Genomic DNA, 20,164 nt, shown 5'->3' on the forward strand with positions numbered 1-20,164 from the left:
GATAGGCTACGTAAATCGTTACGTAGCCTATCAAGTTTTTTTTTTTTACTTTACTTTTTTCTTTCGCAGCCGGAGAGGCGGGGCGCTCCCCCCCAGCCAGAATTTGGTGGGGAGGGATGGGGTGCCTCCCCCCCAGCCAGAATTTCAGCGGGGAGGGATGGGGCACCTCCCCACCCACCAAGAATTTCGGGGGGAGAAACGGAGCGCCTCCCCCCCCAAAAAAGCTGCGGGACCAGGTAAGGGACTTTCGTCCATCCCTAGCAGGGGGGTGGTTTAGACAGCCTCAAAGGTCCCTTCCAGCTGTCTGATAAGGGCACAGCAATGGCCTTAAAAAGCATATTTTTTTAATGTGCATTAGTGCACAAGTTTTAAAGAAGCCTTTTAATTTGGCAATTAAATACAAGTTTTTATTCACATAAGTATCCAGCAAAGGTGGTTTCAAATAGTGTTTTAATGTGCATCAGTATGCATATAAGCTCAGACAATAAAGCCAGAAACAAAACAGAGTGTGGGAAATGCCCCTCCAATAAAAGAAATGAACAAAAATATGACATTGAGGCAGCAGAAACTGAAAAGGAACAAAAGTAGGATCCCCACCCCCCACCCTGTTCATATTTTTATTTTTGCATGTTTCTTTTGGCAGTTTTTGCTTCCAAAATAAGAAGGCATGAAATTATGGCATACTATTTGTTTTCACCTGTAGAAAGTTTCTATTTTTCTTTTCCTCACCTTGAATACACTTCTGTCTACATTTTGCCTATGGTGCACTACTTTTTTTTTACTTTTTTTTTAGCTAGTTTCCAGTAAATAAGATGCAGACTGTCTCCAAAACTAGAAGCTATGTGTTTGGCTGAAATGTCTTGGACAGCCCTGATAAAGATGTGATGCCTTTTGATAACTATAAGGCTATAAGTATTTGTTTACATTTATACCAGTCTGGTTAATATATTCATATATAGGAGAAAATGAGATGGCTATGTTTCCCTAAGTTAAAACATGTTATGCCTTTTAAAAGATGGTGAGACTGCTTAAAACGTGACCTGGGCAGGGTGACTCTATATACCCACATTACACTGGGACTGCTCTGCCCTCCTGGGCAGAACCACTGCCATATCCAATATGCACTCAGCCCAGGAAGAGACACCCAAAACACATAACAAGGAAAATACAAAAACATCAGTAAAATGGCAGACCTGACCCTAGGGATGCTGGAGAAATTTGACATGGATTAAAATGAGCTCGGATTTCTGAGTAATCTACTGAGGACTGCCCCCCTCAGGCTGTACGGAGTCCATGGACTTTGGGATGATTTTTCTACTTTCCCAAAATTTACTCATATAAATCCGTATAAAAATATGTAAGTTTCTACGGAGGAAATGTTGAATGGAATGGGGGACAATACACTAAATGTTACGTCCTGAGGTAAATTCTGTAAATACTTACGTAAATACTTACGTAAATGTTTACATAAATATTTCCTGTTTTTCCGCATGACAAAAAAAAAAAATATTCGCATCCATCTGTGGGCAGTTGATGGAATGAAAGGTGCCTGACAATCTGTGAAACACAGATGGAGTTGATTTCACACAGTCTGTACATCCCTACCTGACCCCAGTGCTCTGAAAACAACACTGCAGCCCATCCACCAGTCAAGGACTGTGCTGGGCTGGCCATGGGACCCATATCCTACTGGGCACAGAGGGAGCCAACCCATGCAGGCCAACCCAGAGTTGTCCATTATGTCACCACGCCCCAACATGGAAGTAAGCAGAGTACTAGGCACCAGCCACAGGCACTGCCAAGGAAACCTGTGGAACAGTTTGTCACAGGTTGCAGTTTCAAATCCAGCAATAGGAAAACATTTTACCTTCCCTCAGCCCCCCATGGAAGGAAGACAAGCAACCAGCTAAGAACAACAAACAAGGCAAGTCTGTAGTGCAGTCTGAAAAGCAGATGCAAAGATGCTCAGGACGTTGCTGGTTCAAATTCACGCTGGTTCAAATCCCACCCACCCCTTTCTCATTAGCCATCATTCATTGAAAAGGAGATGGCCAGTGCGGTTTTGGAGATGCACAGATGGATGCACACGCATTCCTAGGGGAAAGCATGTTACATATTTCCTATGCATGTTGTGTAGCCAGGCTGTTTTGTGCAAAGTGCTCCCTTTGGGTGCAAAGTGCCCTTTCTCCACAGTTCCCTCAGCAGAGTTCATTCTTGGGAGCTCTATGTGTGTGTGGCATGAGGCCAGAGAGATATAGCAACCTATGCTCTGATAGGGATGGATGGACCCACCTCCGTCTGTGGTTGTCAAGCCCTCACTGGGCCACTGCCGCTGCCCATGCCTGCTCGCTGCACTGTGTGAGCCCCTGGATGGCTCAGTGAGCACCCGGCGAGTGCTGCAGGGCTGCCCATCCCCTTAGCAAGTCACCATTTTGCATAGAAATGGTGGCTCAGATTTCTCCATAAAAGTAATGGTCCATTCACATTTGTAATGTTGCATAAATGGCCCCCTTTTAGCCACTATTTACACAACATTACTTTTACAGAGAAACACGAGCTGCCATTTTTACGCAAAATGGCAGCTCACTAAGGGGATTGGCAGCCACCGGGCACTTGTGGCCCACATGAGTCCATGGCAAATGGGTCTGGTAAGTGGTGGTGGCTTGGCGAGCGGGGTCTGGAGGGTCAAGCTGGTGGGGGGGGAGAGTCCGCTGGACTCCATCCTGCTCTCGGACTCCTGTGACACCCCTATCCTCTGAATTGGGGTTTAACTGTGTGGGGCTTATATGCTCCCTGTGTACATTGCGCTTGGGTCCAGAGGTACAGCCTGTCTTATGCTCCAGCATCGCAACATGGGCAGGATCATCACCAGCATCCTTCCTTTCAAAGTCAGCCGGAGGGAAATTATTTGTGCCAGCTCTGAAGCTGGTGGAAAGCTGCACCATTACTGGGGGTACAGCCATGGGTTGAAAGGGGGTGTAGGATGTAGTGTCAGTGTGCTTCTCCTTTGTGCCACCCACAACACCACTCTGTTGCACCCTTATCTTTGCCATACCTTTGCTGAAGCCCTGTCTTCACCAGAAGTACAGCTCTACTAGCACTACATTCTGCCAGCATATCTGATGTATTTTTGGTGGCAATTCCATTCATTTTAGTTTAAATAGATTAGGTTTTTATTGCACAAAGCCCTGAGAACTATTAAATATAGAGGTACTACATTTTGGAAAGAAAGAAAGAAAGAAAGAAAGAAAGAAAGAAAGAAAGAAAGTCCACTGACGTAGTGTAGTGGGGCTTCCAACAAGTCCTGTAGCCCAGCCTTCCAGAACCTGATGACCTCCATATGGTTTGTTTGGTCTTCAACTTCCATCAGCCCAACTCCCACCAGCATGGTCAATGGTCAGGAATGATGGGAGTTGTAGTCTAAAACATCTGGAGGTGATCAGGTTGGGGAGGGCTGTCACAGTCCCTCGGCTGGCATAACTCAAGTATAGGATGGTGCCCTAAAACGTATTTTCCCATGCATGCACTTATAGCTTGGCAAGGTCACTTCTTGTGGGACCATCTAGAATAGTTTTCCAAAGCAGGCAGGCAGGCAGGCTTTTTTTTTTCTTTAGTAAATAGAGAGCAAAAGATGTCCACCTTCTGAATAATGTGCATATTTGACTTGTTGTACTTTCCTATGATAAGACATCTTAGGGATGTGGAAGGCGAAAATAAATAGTTTTCCTCAAACTGGTCTAGCCGAGAATCTAAATGCCTGTTATACATAGTATACATATTTATAGATTTATGTCTAAATCCAAGAAAAAAAGTCCTGGGGCTTGCCAAAGGAACGCAGTAGCATATTATGACCTGATGAGAGCAGGGCTGTTTCTATGATATTACAGTAACACTGAGCCAACTCTTTCACTCAGACTTCTAGAGTACTTTGTATTAGTTATACATACTTCAGTGCTGAAATTGCAACTGAAAAATGGCAGAGACAAATTGGTATTTCTTCCATGGCTGGCAACTTTTTGTAGAAACTCGTATAAAACATTTTATCACTCAGGTAAACAAAACAAAACACAACCATATATGGTTTCCACTTCCTATAGGATTTTAGCTAGGATGGCAAGATACAACATACTTAATGTGCCAGGGTGTGTGTGTGTGTGTGTGTGTTTTAAAATTTCTCTTGCTTGCAGAGATGCATGAGAATCAGTGAAACAGGAATGCTGGTCATGGGTCTCTTTTAGGGATGAGTTAGAATTTCATTTCAGTTTAGTTTTGATAAGAATCTTTTCCAAATTCATGAAATTCTCCATATTTGGGACAAAAAGAACATGAGATTAAGCCTGTGTAAGATTTTCATGTTTGCTCACAAAACATGCGGGCATGCCCTGTTCAAAGCTCCAAATGTGAGCATGAGTCTGTGTCTGCTGAAAAGATTTGTAAATTGTCCAACATGTTCCCAATTCCCACTTTGATCTGCACAAATTTCCTCCAAAGCCCAACTTTATTCTATGGAGAGGAATGATGTGCAAGTTAGGAAATCTGTGCAAACCTTGGGAAACTTGTGCAAATCTCCCATTCAATTCCTGCTAGATTTGCACAAGTTTCCTGTTTGTGCAGAGTGAGCAGTGATCACAAATAGGAATGGGAATCAGGCACAAGATGAGTTGAGAGAAGATATTCAGAGAATCCTGGCAATCTTTTATACCAGAGATGTCACTCATTAGGGATGGACGAAAGGGACTTACCTTGTCCCACAGCTTGCTTCGCGGTGGGGGGGAGGCGCTTCGCTTCTCCCCCCGAAGTTCAGGCGAGGGGGGGGGAGGCGCCCCATCCCTCGCCGCCGAAATTCAGGCCGGGGAGGAGCACCCCGTCTACCCGGCCGTGAAAAAAAAAAGTAAAGTAAAAAAAAACAACAACCCACACCCGTGATAGGCTACATGACAATTTACGTAGCCTATCATGGCTGACTTTGGAAATCTAGCCATGACAGGCTACGTAAATCGTTACATAGCGGGTGTGTTGTTTTTTTTACTTTACTTTTTTATTTTGTAATGGCGGCGGCAGCAGCCGGTCAGAAGACCAGCCGCCGCCCCCGCTGAAACGCCGCCAGGACCCGCCGCCGATAGGGACATTCGCACGAGGTAAGTCCCATCCCGGGGGGGCGGGGGGCCGGCGGAGAATTTCACCACCAATTTCGGGGGGCCGAATGTGTTGGCATTCAGCCTCCCAGAGATTCGGGGAGAAATTCTCTGCCATCCCTATCACTCATATACTGGGCTTGCCTCAAATATGGGATGAGCCTCATGGACTGCAAATGATTCTCTGGATTTAACTGGATATAAATGTGACAAATAAAAGAACGTCAGTTATTAAGGATAACTTTACATTCTGATAAATGTAGCTGAACAAGGCAACTTTCTTCTCCTTCCAAAAGTATATTTCCATGCTTCAAAAATGTACATAACTTCTTTTTTTGTATTTTATTGAATACTATGAGTACTAGGTTCTAGGATTTCTTTATAATATATACACGTCATCTTAATTTTAACTTGTCATATTAAGGTGTATTAAAAATCCCATGTATATTGGCGTACAAGCATTTTCCATGTATTAGTGTCTGTGATGTTATAAAGAAGTTTTACAGCGCTGGGAATATTGGTGAGGATTAAAATTTTAATAGCAGCGCTGCCTGACACTTTCTATCAGTTTCAAATTTCATTTCTTTTTATGAAGATGACAGCAGAATTTTTAGCAACTGCATAATGCCTATTCACGGAGTAGAAGAACAGCTGCTTGAAGAAAAGTTACATTTATATTTTAGAAAGTGAACATTTCTTGTTCCCTAAATGAATTATAAGGTCGTTCTGTTTGTTCTGAAACATAGCACCGACATGATTCTATTCCCCAGGGAATGCTGAAAGTTCCTGTCTGAAGATCTGTGATTGGTTGCCCTTTTTCATGGCTAAAAAGCCTCAAAAACTTTAAACTTATCTTCATAGTCAAGAGTTGGAAAGACCTAAACTTGTTTCCTATGATATAAACGTGTATGACCATACATCTGCGTATTGCATGGACAAGTACATGCACTCATATGCACACAAAGAATAAAAAAAAAATACAGGCATGTATATACTTCATCCGTAACAAAAGTATGAACTTGAGGGCCAGAGTAAAGTGTGACATTTTGGTTTCTGAAGTTGTAAATGTTTAATCTCAAAATATTGATAGTGGCTCATACTTCCATTCCTTTCCAATCAGTGGTGCAGCTAGGGCTGGATGTGGTGGGGGCCCAGGGAACCCCACAAATGACCACCCAGAGTGGCAGGTGATGAGGGCATCAGGGCAGCAGAAGCAAACTCCACTGTATTCTTTGAGTCATGATGTTTCTATGATGGAAGCAAGTTTAATATGCAAAACTGCACATGCTCAGTGTGCTATTTTGTTTCATCGGGGTTAGCAAATAGCTTTGCTGTTGTTCTTACGTAGCAGGACTGTACAAGCAGTTTTAAAGCATGGAATGGTGGTTGGAAGGGGGGAGAGAAATGTTAGTGGTGTGCTTCATGACTGAAGTAACCCACGTAGCCATCTACAGGGGGCTTCCACACAAGACCACTGTATCCAGGGTCTAAAATTATGGAGCTGCACCACTATTCTCAACTGTATGGAGGCTTCTACTCACATTCAGGGGAGCATGAGTAGAAACCCTCTTCAGACCTACCATCTTAGTATGGGAAGATTGGGGACTGCGATGATGGAGTTGGGCATGGGGCTTGCATTAGGGATGAAATGACTCACCCGAGTCCGGACTTGGCAGGCACTTGAGAGTAGGGATGGACAGACTCACCTCCATCTGGGGTGCGGGGGAGCTCAACGACTCACCACCCCGGCGCATGCAGCCTGGACCCACTCAGCGAGACTCCCTGCTTTCCCCTCCCTGCCCCGCCAAGCTGCATAAGCCACCCCTTCTCAGTACACCAGGGATTTCTTCAGTCAAGCCCTTGAGTGCACAAGGACTTTATGCACACAGGAATTGAGTGCCAGAATCCTTGGTGCCACCCACACCCCAAGCACTCTAGCCACCTCATCCTCGCAAGGTGGAGATGGCTACAGTGGTTCTGGTGCATGTGGTGCCTCGTCCTCATCATGCCCCCACTGGCTGGTAAGGGCTTGCATGAAAGCTGGCAGGGGCAGGATGAGTCCTCAGTGCTGCACACACCCCAAGCACTCTAGCCATCTCCTCATGAGGAGGAGACGGCTAGAGCGCTTGCGGTGCCTCATCCTTGTCCTGCCCCCGCTGGCCGTTACGGACTTGCTTGACAGCCAGTGGGGGCAGGATGAGTCCCCCAGCACTGTGAGCTACCCAGCTGCTCCTGCCATCTCCTCCTTGCAAGGAGGAGGTAACCAGAGTGGTTGGGGCATGCACAGTGTTGACAACTCTGGGCTGCTCCCAGCCCAAACCAAGCCAGGTGCTTATGACATCCCTACTCAAGAGACTGCCACTGCCACTCACCTGTGCGAGCTGGACCATGCGAGCCCCTGGGGGGCTTGGTGAGCAGTCCGGGACTGCCCCACAGCCTCCTGCTGCTCCATGCAAGCTGCCACTTTTCGGAAGATGGGAGCTCTAAATTTTTGTATTTCAAATGCTGTGCACAATGATGGCCCTAAGGGGCCATTTCCGCAACATTAAATATACAAAAAGGGTGGAAATGGCCCTTTATGGCCACCATCATGTGCAACATTAGATATACAAAAATCCAGAGCCTGCATGTTCTGTAAAAATGGCAGCTCACATGGAGGACAGGCAGCTGCGAGGTGCTCCCGGATGGGTCTGGTAAGTCCTGGCCACTAGGGATGTCAGAGAATTCCGCCATGGACTCCAGTGAGGCTGGATTCTTTAGAATCCAGCCCCCCGGAATCCAGGGTGGAACAGCCTCCCTCGCACCACCCTGCGGAATCCCCCAGGACAGAGCTTATCTGGCGGCGGATGCGGCTCCGGCAGTAGTTCCGGCAGCGTCATAGCAGCTGCCATTTCGGTGGCTGCTTAACATGATAGGCTATGTAAATACTTACGTAGCCTATCATGGCAAAGAGCAGGGGCACAAATGGTGCCCGCTACGCAATTTGCACCCTTGCTCTTTGCTGTGATAGGCTACATAAGTATTTACGTAGCCTATTATGAAAAAGGCAGCCACGCAAATGGCGTAGCGGCCGCCATTTGCATGGCTGCCTTTTTCGTGATAGGCTACCTAATTACTTACATAGCCTATCACGGCTGGCAGCCATGCAAATGGTGGCCAGTGTAGTGGCCACCATTTGCGGCTGCAGCAGCCTGGCAGTGCCTCCCCCCCCCCACTGTGGATGGCCCCAGCAGAACCAGGTAAGTGTTTCATACACCCCTACTGGCCACTCACATGGCTCAGCAGGCAGTGGTGGTGGTGGCTCACAGAACCAGGTTCGGGAAGGTGAGCAGGGTGTAGTCCAATGGACTCCCAGACCCAGTCAACTACCCGCAACATCCCTAGCTTCATGCTAGGGATGGCGGAGAATTTCTCCCCGAACCTTCGGGGGGCCGAGTGCCAACGCATTCGGCCCCCCGAAATCAGCAGTGAAATTCTCTGCCCCCCCGCCCCTCCCAGGACGGGACTTACCTTTGGTGAATGTCCCTCCCAGCGGCGGGTCCCAGCGGCTGTTCGGCAGCGTTTCATCGCGGGCGGGGGTGGCGGCCGGGCTCCCGACCGGCTGCCGCCACCGCCATTGCAAAAAAAAAAAAAAAAAAAACTAAAGTAAAAAAACAAACACCTGTGATAGGCTACGTAATGATTTACGTAGCCTATCATGGCTGACTTTGGAAATCTAGCCATGATAGGCTACATAAATCGTCACGTAGCCTATCACGGGGTCTTTTTTTTTTTTTTTTTACTTTTTGTTTTGCAGCCGGGGAGACAGGGCGCTTCTCCCTGGCCTGAATTTCGGCCGGGCGAGGCGGGAAGCCTCCCCCCTAGCCTGAATTCTGGCCGGGCAAGGCGGGAAGCCTCCCCCCCTAGCCTGAACTTCGGGGGGAAAAGCAAAGCGCCTCCCCCCCACCGCGAAGCCAAGCTGCGAAAAGGTAAGTGACTTTTGTACATCCCTACTTCATACATGCCCATGTTCCCTCTCCACTTTTAGCCCTTAAATGTGCAGGCTGGATACCTGCATAGGCTCCCTGTGTTCCTCTCCCAACCCCCAGCTTATAAATATGAGGTTGAACATGCTTGCTGTCTTTGCCAATAGTCACTAAGGGATTTGACTATTTCCCTGTACTATGACTGGTACAATATCCCATGGCAATTATTTCGACACATTTTCAAACCAATTCGTGCTTTGCAAGAAGATATGCTTCTTCAGTTGTGACATGTTAAGAGCAAGATTAAGCAACTGTACTTTCTCCATCATTTCTTATTCACAAACGGTAAAAGAGAGGAAAGAGAGCTTTTATCTAATATGAACACTTACCTGCACAACCTTTTGTGACTGTACATCCACAATCAGCACTCTGTCTAAGGTGGGTTGAGTTACGTATATGAACTTGTCTTTTACATTAGCAGCAGATGCCCAGACACACCGCTGGACTTCATCCTCCTCAGCTTTGGGGCAAACTTCATCCTAAAATTTAAAAAAGAAGAAAAATGCACATATACTTAGAAAGCAATCATTCTGAAGGATGTCAATAGCTGTGCCATGTTTCTGCTAGGGGTGTACGAAACCCCACTTACCTCCATCCGCTGGTGTCTGCGGGAGGGGGGAGGCAATCCAGTCCAGTGCACTGGGGTCTGCGGGGGAGGGAAGCAATCCATCCCTCCCCCCTGGAATCCTCCCCAGCCAGCTTCACTCCACAGCAAGGCTGCGGAGCCACCGGCCAGGGCTGGCCACAGCCAGACTTCTGGCCACACCCGGACTACAGCCACAAATAGCAGCTGCTACGCTGGCTGCCATTTGCGTCCCTGCCAAGCCGTGATAGGCTATGTAAGTATCTACATAGCCTATCATGGCAAAAGACAGGGATGCAAATGGCTACTTACGTAGCCTATCACAGCCATTTGTGGCCGCAGCAGCCCGGCAGCAGCCAGAAGATGACCCGGAGCCGCCGCCGGAGCCGCCATCGGAGCCACTGCCAGAGCCGCCACCGCCGCTGCCAGGTAGGTCCATTCCGGGGGGGATTTCGGGGGGTGGCAGGGGGGTAGTCTGTTCTGCCACAGACTCTGGGGGGCCAGATTCTAGAATACGGCCTCACTGGAGTCTGTGGTGGAATTCTCCAACATCCCTAGTTTCTGCATGACTCACATACAAAGGAAATGAGCCCAAATGTGCCAGAAGAAACGGCAACATTTGAGCTATTTCTGGAAATAACTGTGCCAGCTTCAAACAGTGAATTCAGCTTCATCCAAGTGCATTGAGGTTCCCCCCTCCCCCCCAACTCACCTTTTCTCTTAAAGTTATTTTCTAATGTTGCCTAAATTACATGCCTTTCTAGCAGAATGGACAATGCACTAGTTGTAAGTTATGACATGATGTCATACATACACGGATGTGCATTTGGCCATCAGATCACTGCCTGAAATCTCCTGGGGTTTTTTTTTTGGGGGGGGGGGTGAGGTTAGACAGATTATGGAAACAGGTGATGGAAAAGATGCTCTGCCTGACACCCTGGAGAACTGCTGCTAATCAGAGTAGATGAGAAGCTGCTATAAAGTAGCCTCCCACTTGCTATTGTACTGTATGCAATGCACTTTCCATAGTCCTCCCACTTCACTTCAGAGAACCACAGAATATTTTTACAGCTGCGGTGTTCTGCCTCTAACTATTTACAGCATGTAAACAGTTACTAACTACAATGGGTTGGATCCAGTTAGGCATGTATGAGAAATTAATTTCAGTTCGGTTTTGAACAGAATTTTATCCAGTTTGCACTTTGCAGACCAAACATGGACTCAGATGCAATCTGCAGTCAAAAGTCGATACATTTCCGAGTTGAGATGTGATTCACAGATTTTTTTAAAAAATGCATTCAACAGCATGTGTATGTTTGATAGGGACATATGAAAGTCACTTACCTGTTTGTGGATTATGTTGATGCGGGGGGAGGCGTTCTGTCCCTCCCCTCGGAATCCTCACGGGGGGGAGGCGCTCCACGCCTCCCCCCTGGAATCCTGGCCAGCCAGCTCCGCTCCGCAGGAATTCTGCGGAGACGCCGGCCGGCTCCGCCATCAGCCGGACATCCGGCTTTTGGCTAGCAGGGACGCAAATGGCGGCAGCCATAGCCACCGCTGTTTGTGCCCCTGCAGTCAGCCATGATAGGCTACGTAAATGTTTATGTAGCCTATCACGTCTGACTTAAAAAACAACAACAATGCGCGTACGCAAATGGCGGCGGCCACTGCCGCCGCCATTTGCGTTCCTTATTTTGGCACGTCTTAGTCTACGTCAAGATTTACGTAGACTAAGATGGCGAAAATAAGGGGAACTCAAATAGCGTAGCGGACATTTGCGTACGCACAGTTTTTTTTTTAAAAAAAAAGTCAGACGTGATAGGCTATGTAAACATTTATGTAGCCTATCACGTGTTTTTTTTTAAAAAAACCTATCCATGATAGGCTACATAAATCTTTACGTAGACTACAGCGACCAAATAAGGAACGCGAATGGCGGCTCCCTATGGGGGCCGCTATTAGCGTACACGCTTTTTTTTTTTTAAGTCACCCGTGATAGGCTACGTGACGATTAACGTAGCCTATCACGGCTGACTTTGCAGATCTAGCTGTGATAGGCTACGTTAATCGTCACGTAGCCTATCACAGGGGCGTTTTTTTTTAAAAAAAAAACTTTTGAGTTCACGGCCAGGCGAGGCGGGAAGCCTCCTCCCCGGCCTGAATTTCGGCCGGAGCGAGGCGGGAAGCCTCCCCCCCGGCCTGAATTTCGGCCGGGGCGAGGCGGGAACTTCGCGGGGGGAGCAGCGAAGTGCCTCCCCCCCATCGCGAACAAGCTTCGACGAAAGGTAAGTGACTTTCGTCCACCCCTAAAATTCATAGCCATATTTTTGGCATTTGCACAAGTGATTCTGGAAACTTTTTTTAATCATTCATGTATTACATGTGAATCTTGTTACGGTAACAATGGACAGCAGAAGAAATATCTTTTTATACTGAATGAATGTTTAAGCCAGTGTAGATTTTTTCTTCCAGTTGAATACAAATACAAAAACCAAATAATTTATCACTTGTCTATGCTCCCCATATGAATAAAGGGATATTATCTTCCAATTCATATAGGGGCTGTAATGTCTTTTGAAAGCTAACAAGAACCATATTGCTACAACAATTCTAAGACAAAGGTCCAGCTACCATGTAAGAAGATAGGGTATTCACATTTTTCGAAGTACCATGTATCAGTGGAAATGAAGTAAATCTACCAGTACCGCTAAATTAGTTGTGTGCCAAATATCCTAACACTTCGAAGCGGGCTTGAAAAATCTTTAAACTCAGCTTCTTACATTGGCTTTGAAATATGTCACATATGCCAAGATTTCTCTTCATCTTTTCTTCATCTGATTACTAGGGACAGCTCATGAGAACAAGATTTGAGTGTACATCAGATGCTTATTCCTGACCTAATATCTTATATTTGACACATCATAGCAAGTTCCTGTAGCAATACTTATGGAGTGTCAGAGGATGATGACTTCAAGTGAGGAATAAGCAGCAGGCACTGATGCACTTCTAGGCAAATATCTTGTTTCCATTCACAGAGGCTTCTTTGAAATGGAAAACAGAAAGAGAGGGGGGAGAGAGAGAGAGAGAGAGAGAGAGAGAGAGAGAGAGAGAGAGAGAATGGCACCTATGACAAGCACTGAAAGATTAAATACTAGGAAGGATACTCCTAAGAGTCAGAACATATGGCTTATTCTAGCATTTTGTGGCATCCACATTTCATTTGATGTCTTTGCTTTGGTACACAGAATAGGCATCGTCTGAAACTCCACACATCAAAATGAAACAGAAATCAATTTGTCAGGCCTGCTAAGAATGTGTTTCCTTATAAAGGAGATTACTTGTTGCTCCATATTTCCAGAAATATCAAGGGAAAGGGTGTGTGTTCAAAATCACACAACACTGCAGTCCTTTGAGATAATACATAATTTGTTTGGATTGACCATTAACAAATAAAGCACCGGTCAACACTGAAATTAAGGTACACATTTCTATTGATATTGAATATAATTTGATGCTTTTTGTAGTGGAATAGACCAAATACTTTTTGTAGTGAAGCTGTGAAGGTACAGTGGGAATTGATCTACATTATCAATAGATAAGAGCATAAGAAGAGCCCTGCTGGATCTGACCAAAGGCTATCAAGTCCAGCATTCTGTTCACACAGTGGCCAACCAGCTGCCCACGGGAAACCCACAAGCAGGACATGAGTGCAACAGGATCCTCCCCTCATGTTTCCCAGCAACTGAAGGTAGCATATAACTAGGGCTGTGCATGGACTCGCCCACTTCTCTTTGGATGCTGCTTTGGACCTTCTGAAGTGGCCCCACCTCACTTTGGACTGACTGAGTCCCCATCCACTTCAACTTGGATCCGAATCCAAAGTGAGGTTCTGATACCCACATCACTCATTTTTGGCATGTGTTTTGGCAACACAAATGGCCATAACATTTTCATTTTTCATTATATTTACATGAAATTTGGGAAAATGATTATCTCAGCCCACTCAGGAGGAGTGTCCACCTGCCAAATTGCAAACAATTTGGCCCAGTAGGGTTTGTGCTAGGCACAGGTGATATTTGATTTTTTTCAAGGAAATCTCTCAAAGCAAAGAGCCATAACTTTTCACTGCTTGCACAGAAATGCATGACATTTGGGAAACTCTCAGCACCCCTGGAGTGGATCCTACCTGCCAAAGTTCAGACAGTTTGGCCCAGTAGTTTTTGAGCTAGGCGCTAGTAAAATGTACTGTTCTCAGAAACACAAATCAAAGGCAGAAGGGATAATAATCAGGGGAGTTAGGTTTTGAAGTGGAGGAGGTCACTATCCCTAGTCTCTGCTGTAGATTTCTTTGAAGTGCAAACAACCCCTTTCCCTAGTACTTCCTTCCTATTTAGAAGAATGACAAGCTCAGTCTCTCTTTGGCTGAATACGCACATTACTTGGCAGGCGGGCTGGCAGAGTAGTTTGTTTTTGTAGTAATGTGCTTTTTTTCTAGCACACTCAAAATTAACTATATATATATATATATATATATATATATATATAATAAATTCTCTTTTTAGCCACACCACATCTGCCAAATTTCAGTTTTTTTATTTTAAAAAATTATGCAAGTTAACTGAAGGAACTGAGAGGTACCAAGTGCACATCATTATCCAGTTTATGTTTATATATGCAGTTGGTGATCTCTGTGGTACGATTTGATGATCTCAGACTCTTAGCCATCTTCTGACAGAGGCAGGAAGACACAGCAACTATGCTAGGCAGGACCTGTGGTAGTTCTTGAGCTAATATATGGTCCCTGCACAGGATGCCATTTGTGTCCACACCAGCCCAGCAGCGGCTGGAGGCCCTGCTGCAGATCGGCCTGGCCAGTGGCTCCATGGCATGGCCGCGGAGTGGAGCCAGCCAGGCAGGATTCTGGGCGGGAGGACAGGATCGCCTCCCCCCCCATTGAGGATTCCAGGGGGAGGAATGGATCACCTCCCCCCCCCAGCGGATGCCCCAACCAGAACCAGGTAAGGGATTCGTACATCCTTAGAAGTGGCTACAAAAAAGGCCAATGCTAATTTGGGCTGCAGAAGTATAGCTTCCAAATCACGTGAAGTACTAGTTCCCCTCTACTCAGCACTAGTTAGGCCTCATCTTGAGTACTGTGTCCAGGTCTGGGCACCACACTTAACGAAGGACGCAGACAAACTGGAGAGGGTTCAGAAGAGGGCAACGAAGATGATCAGGGGACTGGAAACAAAGCCCTATGAAGGGAGACTGAAAGAACTGGGCATGTTTAGCCTTGAGAAGAGAGGACTGAGGGGACATATGATAGCGCTCTTGAAGTACTTGAAAGGTTGTCACAGAGAGGAAGGCCAGGATCTCTTCTCGATCATCCCAGAGTGCAGGACATGGAATAATGGGCTCTAGTTACAGGAAGCCAGATTCTGGCTGAACATCAGGAAAAACTTCCTGACTGTTAGAGCAATACAACAATGGAACCAATTCCACACTGGAGGCATTCAAGACGAGGCTGGACAGCCATCTGTCAGGAATGGTCTGACTTGGATTCCTGCAATGAGGAGGGAGTTGGCCTCGATGGTCTTATAAGCCCCTTCAAACCCTACTATTCTATGATGCTGTGAAATAACTGAGAGTTATTTTATTCAGGGTTAGTATTCTTCCTTTCAGAGAAAACTGGCCCAATGGGGCTCACATCAAAATAAAACACTACAAAATTCATTGCATGGCTAAAAAAGCCACAATCAAAATTTACTATATATAATGTGTGCACACACACACACACACACACACACTTAAACAGCAGCAATTTAAAACAATACAGAATACATACACATTTATTAAAAGCAGCTTGAAGTAAGAAGGTCTTCAAAGTCCATTTAAAAGCCATATATACCTCTCTAGGGAGGGAATTCCACAAATATGAGGCCACCACTGAAAACGTCCTGTCTCTAGTGCCTACCAATCTAACCAATCTTTATGCCAGGCCTGTCAGAAATCAGAAATTGCCATCTATATTTCTGATGTCAGAAATATAGATGGCAACGGAATGTAGAATGAAGTATTTTCTGTTTAAGAATTAAAATAAAATCTGAATCAGTTGAGCTTAACATAGCCTCAAATGTAAGTTCCATTACAGGTTCCAGTGGTCAGAAAATGGGATAAAACAGTTTTCTCTTAAATATAGGAACATAATCTCTCCTGAATTAAAAAAAAGTGACTGATAACCTTTTCCAATTTAGTTTCTTTATAAGAGGAACATCTGATAATATCTAATAAAAATGTTAATTTATTTCACTCCTTTTTGATACTTCTTAAGGGATGGCGGAGAATTCCGCCACGGATTTCAGTGAGTCCGAATGCACTGGCATTCGGCCCCCCAAAATCTGTGGCGGAACGGCCTCCCACCCCCCCACCACCCCGTGGATTTCCTTCCTGCCAGGTTGCCGTGATAGGCTATGTAAGTATTTAGTATTTAATACCATGTAAGTATTGCAAAGAGCAGGGATGCAAATGGTGGCCACTATGCTATTTCCTCCCCCTTGAATCTGCGTGGAGCGGTTCTGCTCCGCAAGGATTATGCTGACCCGAGGGCCACCCCATTCCACCATCCTCATGCCCCAGATTGCCCTGGGTTTTTTTCAGCTCCTCGAACTTACGTAAATAATTCTGTAAGTACTGCCAAAAAAATCCTTTCCATGTGCCTGCTGTTGGTCTCTGTAAGCCTTGGGTCATAGGGAAATGCATATTTATTTTCGTAAAAAGGGTAAAGCCCTTTGCGGGGATTCCCCACATAACTTCCAGTCACCTGACCTCACCTGACCTCACTGGACCTGTCCTGACCTCATCTCACCTAACCTCACCTCACCAGACCTGTCCTGACCTCACCTCACCTGACCTCACCTCCAAAGACAATAAACAGAAAAGATGGAGGATTTCCGTGGAGTTCAAGACTCAGCCCCAGAGAAAGAAAGCCTTGGGTCACAGGGAAAATGCCTCGTAAAAAGGGTTCACATTCTTCTTCCTCCATTTCCAATTTACGGATTTATTTTTGTAATTATTTTCATAAAATCCACCGTTCAGTGGACCAAAAAAAAGGGGGTCTGTGTGAGCTCCGGTCCGGACCGACCGGGCTGCTCCATTCCGAAAAGGTTCTGCAGACTGGATTTGTCAGAATTCGATCCCATTTAAAATTCATGTGGAATTCTCTGACATTCCCACAATTTGAGAAACTGTCCTGGGCACCACCCAAAAATGGCTGCCATGGGAGGCCAATGAGTACAAGGCAGAGGTGGACTCTGAGCCACAATATGCTAAACAACCCCTGTGAACCTGGAGTTTTCACTACCAAGACAAACCTATTTCACAACAATCCCAGTGTTGACTTTTGTTAAAAGTAGGAGGGGGAGGGCTAGGGATGTATGAAAGTCACTTACCTGAACCCGAAAGTTGATTCGCGGTGGGGGGGAGGTGGTCCGTCCCTCCCCCTGAAATTCTGGCCATGGGGGAGGCGCCCTGTCCCTCCCCCCTGAAATTCTGGCGGGGGGGAGGCGCCCCGTCCATCCGGCCGCGAATCCTAAAGCCGTAGCCACCGCCATTTGCGTCCCTGCAGTCAGCTGTGATAGGCTATGTAAATGTTTATGTAGCCTATCATGGCTGAGTGAAAAAAAAAAAGCTGCGCGTACACAAATGGCAGCGCCCATGGGCGCCACCATTTATGTTCCTTATTTTGGCACGTGTAGTCTACGTAAACATTTATGTAGGCTACGGTGAAAATAAGGGGAATGCTATTTGCATTCCCCTTATTTTTGCTGTAGTCTACGTAAATGTTTACATAGACTACACGTGCCAAAATAAGGAACGTAAATGGCGGTGCCCATGGGCGCCGCCATTTGTGTACACGTGGGTTTTGTTTTGTTTTTTCACTCAGTTGTGATAGGCTACGTAAAGATTTACATAGCCTATCATGGTGTTTTTTAAAAATGTAGCCGTGATAGGCTACGTAAATCTTTACATAGCCTATCACATTTTTCTTTTTTAACTTGGAAATGGCGGCGGTGGCAGCCGGTTGGAAGACCGGCCGCCGCAGCCGCCGCCGCCGCACCGTCGCCGAACCGCCGCTGGAGCCGGAGCCACCGCCACCAGGGACATTCGCACAAGGTAAGTCCCGTCCCGGGGGGGCGGGGGGGCAGACCGTTTCTCCACCAATTTCGGGGGGCTGAATGTGCTCACATTTGGCCTCCCTAAGATTCATGGAGAAATTCTCTGACATCCCTAGGTAGGGCACCATGGTGGGCACCAAGAAAGGTGTCTAGGGGTGCATCGGTGCCCATGGACACCATGTTGCCTGCCCCTGGTCTAAACTAACCAAACTTCAGATGTAACAGGGAACTCTAGTTAGTTTAAAAGTGGAAATGGACTCTTTCAATCTCTTTGTGGCCACACCAGAAAAGTGGAATGTGTTCACTTTGCATTTCAGTGGAAACTTATGTATTTTGCACTGTCCAAACCAATACCTGGACCAAAATGCAGATACATACTTCAGAATGCATACTTAAAAAAAATGTGATGCAATTCCATAATCAGAAAAGGTGTATATTAGGAGAATATGCACACACAAAATGTCCATATTAGTGGGGGGAAAAACATATAGAATACATCATATTAGGGGAAATAGTGTGCAAAAATGTGTATTTTAGGAAAAGTGCATAGAAGCATGCACATATTAGGAGTAATGCAGATGAAAATGTGTCCAAATTTGTGCGTGGACTGTAAAAAGCAATACAAACGGAAGTTGAAATGTGATGAATTGAAGTCAAGGTTGGAAAAATGCTAAATCGACCAAAACTGAACATTGACAGGTTTGTCTATTCTAGGGAGAGTGAGAGTCTGAGGCTCATTGCCATAGCACTAGACTGTGGTTTAGGGGTCACCAGAAACAGGTTAATAATTTGGATTACAAAGGTACACTTCATGTGGAATATGTCTTTTGCTCATTTAATGGCTGTTCTACACCTCACATGTTTTAGAAAATAAAACAACTGACTCAACTCTTATGTGTCATATATCACAAGACTCTGGTATGAGCCAGTAAGTTCTCCAACCTCCCCTCTCCTTCACACAAACTATCCAAGTTTTAAAGCACTAAACTAAACCCAAATATGTTTTCCACTTGCACAACATGTTTGCACAACCTTCTACAAAAGCATGTGTTATTTCTTGCTCAATCACAATTATGAAAATTGCAACAGAACTACTGTAGCATAGCATGCTGCATGAACTCCTGTGCAACAATCTGTGGAACAGTGCTCACAGTTTCTTTTCTTGGGATCCCAGTTCTTTGGATCCAACCAAATGCTCTTAACAGCCAAGCCTCTTTAGAGAATGAGATGCCATCAACACACTGATAAACTGAATTTGTAAGAATAGGGAATTTACATAGACTGAGGGGTAGTGAAAGGGTCAATGCCTCTAAGTACTTGCATCTGAGAAAACTATTTGTCACATCAAAACATTTAATGTACATCTAGTTTTATATATATATATATATATATATATATATATATATATACACACACATACACACACACACACACACACACACACAGCTTGAAATCTGCCAGTCTATGCACTAGAAATATAAGTATCAAAATAATGCATAATTCAGTGAACTGGGAACATACTTTCCTCCTCCATGGAGGGATCTCTATTGAGAAGGATTCTTTTTAACATGGCATAGTTGCCTGAAGGCATGTTAGATTCAAAGCAATGAGTAGAAAAATATTTCTCCCTTATTATGTGCTTCAGCGTAGGGAGCTACAGCAGATGTATAGGCCCTATGCAAGAAGATGTAAAAAAAAAATCCTACATTAAAGTTGCATAACAAAAGAAATTTAAAAGGGGTAAAGAATAAACGAGGGCTTATTATTTACATGGCAGTTTTCCCATCGCAAAGAGATTTTGTAGACATTCCACTCTTGATATATCCCTGTACAGCGTCTGTTTTGTGGTCAAGTTTATCATGAACCTTACTGCCATGTATCTACAAAGTTTTGTGCAAGATTTTTTTTGTGCTCACAAAACAGGTGAACAAGCTTCAGTCCCTACCCTGAACATGGATACCCTGAACATGGAGCAGGAGAACATGTTCTCTGAAAATGTTTGTAAATTGTTGAGCACATGATCAGGTTTGAAAAATGCCCTCCCTTTTTTTAAGTCAAACCAACAGTTCACAATTGTGATCCATCCATCCATCCATCCATTACATTTATAACCTGCCTTTTTTTCCTTCTTAAGGAACCCAAGGTGGTACACATAATCCTCCTCCTCCTCCTCCTCCTCCTCCATTTTATCCTCACAACAACAACCCTGTGAGGTGGGTTGGGCTGAGAGTCTGTGACTGGCCCAAA

General features: G+C 45.4%; 1 protein-coding gene across 1 annotated transcript in view; it reads right to left on the reverse strand.

Moving 5' to 3' along the window:
* Nucleotides 1-20,164, reverse strand: part of FSTL5 (follistatin like 5) — a 683,196-nt gene that overhangs the window by 60,629 nt on the left and 602,403 nt on the right. The window contains exon 13 of the mRNA XM_084856378.1: nt 9,490-9,639. Within this exon, the coding sequence (XP_084712504.1) occupies nt 9,490-9,639 (150 nt within the window). The remainder of the gene's footprint in view (nt 1-9,489; nt 9,640-20,164) is intronic.

This window comes from Heloderma suspectum, chromosome 5 (assembly GCF_057233095.1).
Source record: "Heloderma suspectum isolate Gila_16-S chromosome 5, 16-S_ref, whole genome shotgun sequence".
In the NCBI taxonomy this organism is placed as follows: Eukaryota; Metazoa; Chordata; class Lepidosauria; order Squamata; family Helodermatidae; genus Heloderma; species Heloderma suspectum.